Raw genomic sequence first — 1,465 nt, 5'->3', positions numbered from 1 at the left:
GTGATGAAACGTTTCTCCCACAAAACGCTACGTCCAGATGAACAGAATCAACTTTTGGAGAAGTGGGGTCACTGCCAAACGGTGTGGGTGAGAAAAAACAGTGCACAATATCCACTCAGTAACATCCTATTACAGCACTCATTGGTTAGGTTAGCCGTTTACTCCGTTCATAATCTAAATCGGGAGCGTCAAACATAAGGCCCAGGGTCAGAACTGACCTGACAAAGACTCAAATCTCCCCCACTGAACAGCTTTAGAAAATCTAAAGGAGGGTATCAAGCTTGGACTTTTAACTGTATTTTTATATCTTATATAGCTTTTCCTGTTGATAAAGCTCTCCCCCATGGACATTAAGGTTGGGCGACGTAAAATTTTTCCAATCGTCAATCCAGTAAATGACAACAGGCGATAGATTTGTGCAAGTGACTTTTTGACAGGCAGAGCAATGTAATCATGCACGGACTGATTTGCACATTTAGAATTTATATGTTTTGTTTGGAGGGAATATTTTAACCTTGTTTCAGCATTAATATAGCTACTTTTTGGATTATTCATTTATTTATTTATTTGAGATGCGCCAAATCACACATAAGACTTAACATTACGTTGAAGATTTAAATGTTTTTTAAAAAGTTTGGATTTAAGAGCAGGAATCTCTGAGATAGAGGTTTTCAGTTGAGAAAACATAACAGACAAAATAATTTGAAACAAGAAGTCAGACTTCCAGTAGCTTCTAGTAGCTAGCCCTAAGATAAACTACTATGTGTGCTTCTTCAAGTAATGGACTGCATCAATTAGGGTTACATAAACAACAGTACAGTATATAAGAAGCCTTTGACTGTGGTGCATTTATTCTTGTTTATCGCTGAAGTCTACTTAGCGTCAAAGGAAAATACCTGAGGAAACTGACCCTAATTCTCATTGCTGTGGCCATAAGGTCCCTCTTTTTTCCTGCCCGTTTATTTACATATATATTAATTGGGTATTAAAGATATCCAACCTGCTCAGACTGATAAGGGAGTGGAGGTGGTGGTCCAGAAGGTGCATACTCTCCTAGTATTGGGGTCCCAGGAGTGTTGGGGAAATCTGTAAATCCTGGCTGGTTGGAGAATCCCTGATTCCCTACAACAAAAATAATAGCAAACATTATTTCCATTGAGCAAATAAAATTGGGCCAGTAGATACTTTTTTCCCTGTTGCATAATAGTACTCAAGGCAACAGTGGAGAGAGAAAACTTCCTGCTGAAGAGTCAAAGAGCATATCTTTATTGCAGTGCTTGTAATATTACTTAGGTCACCTCACATCTATCTTCTATGCTTGTCTATAGTTTCTGCAATGATGCACAATATATATCATGAGTTACAAGTGGGGATAGCATGGAAACCATGGAAACTTCATTTTCTGGGCATTTCTGACCAAGCAAACAGTCCTCTTTAAAATGGTATCAATTAAAGAAAAAAAAAA

At 37.9% G+C, this 1,465-nt stretch overlaps 1 protein-coding gene across 1 annotated transcript in view; it reads right to left on the bottom strand.

Moving 5' to 3' along the window:
* Window positions 1-1,465, bottom strand: part of zmiz2 (zinc finger, MIZ-type containing 2) — a 31,032-nt gene that overhangs the window by 1,563 nt on the left and 28,004 nt on the right. Inside the window, exon 18 of the mRNA XM_013915923.1 lies at window positions 1,001-1,122. Coding sequence (XP_013771377.1) covers window positions 1,001-1,122 — 122 coding nt within the window. The remainder of the gene's footprint in view (window positions 1-1,000; window positions 1,123-1,465) is intronic.

This window comes from Pundamilia nyererei, unplaced genomic scaffold (assembly GCF_000239375.1).
Source record: "Pundamilia nyererei isolate P.nyererei 1_Seehausen unplaced genomic scaffold, PunNye1.0 scaffold00398, whole genome shotgun sequence".
Classification (NCBI taxonomy): Eukaryota; Metazoa; Chordata; class Actinopteri; order Cichliformes; family Cichlidae; genus Pundamilia; species Pundamilia nyererei.
Note: the sequence above shows the minus strand (reverse complement) of the source record. Positions and strands in the feature narration are given on the sequence as shown.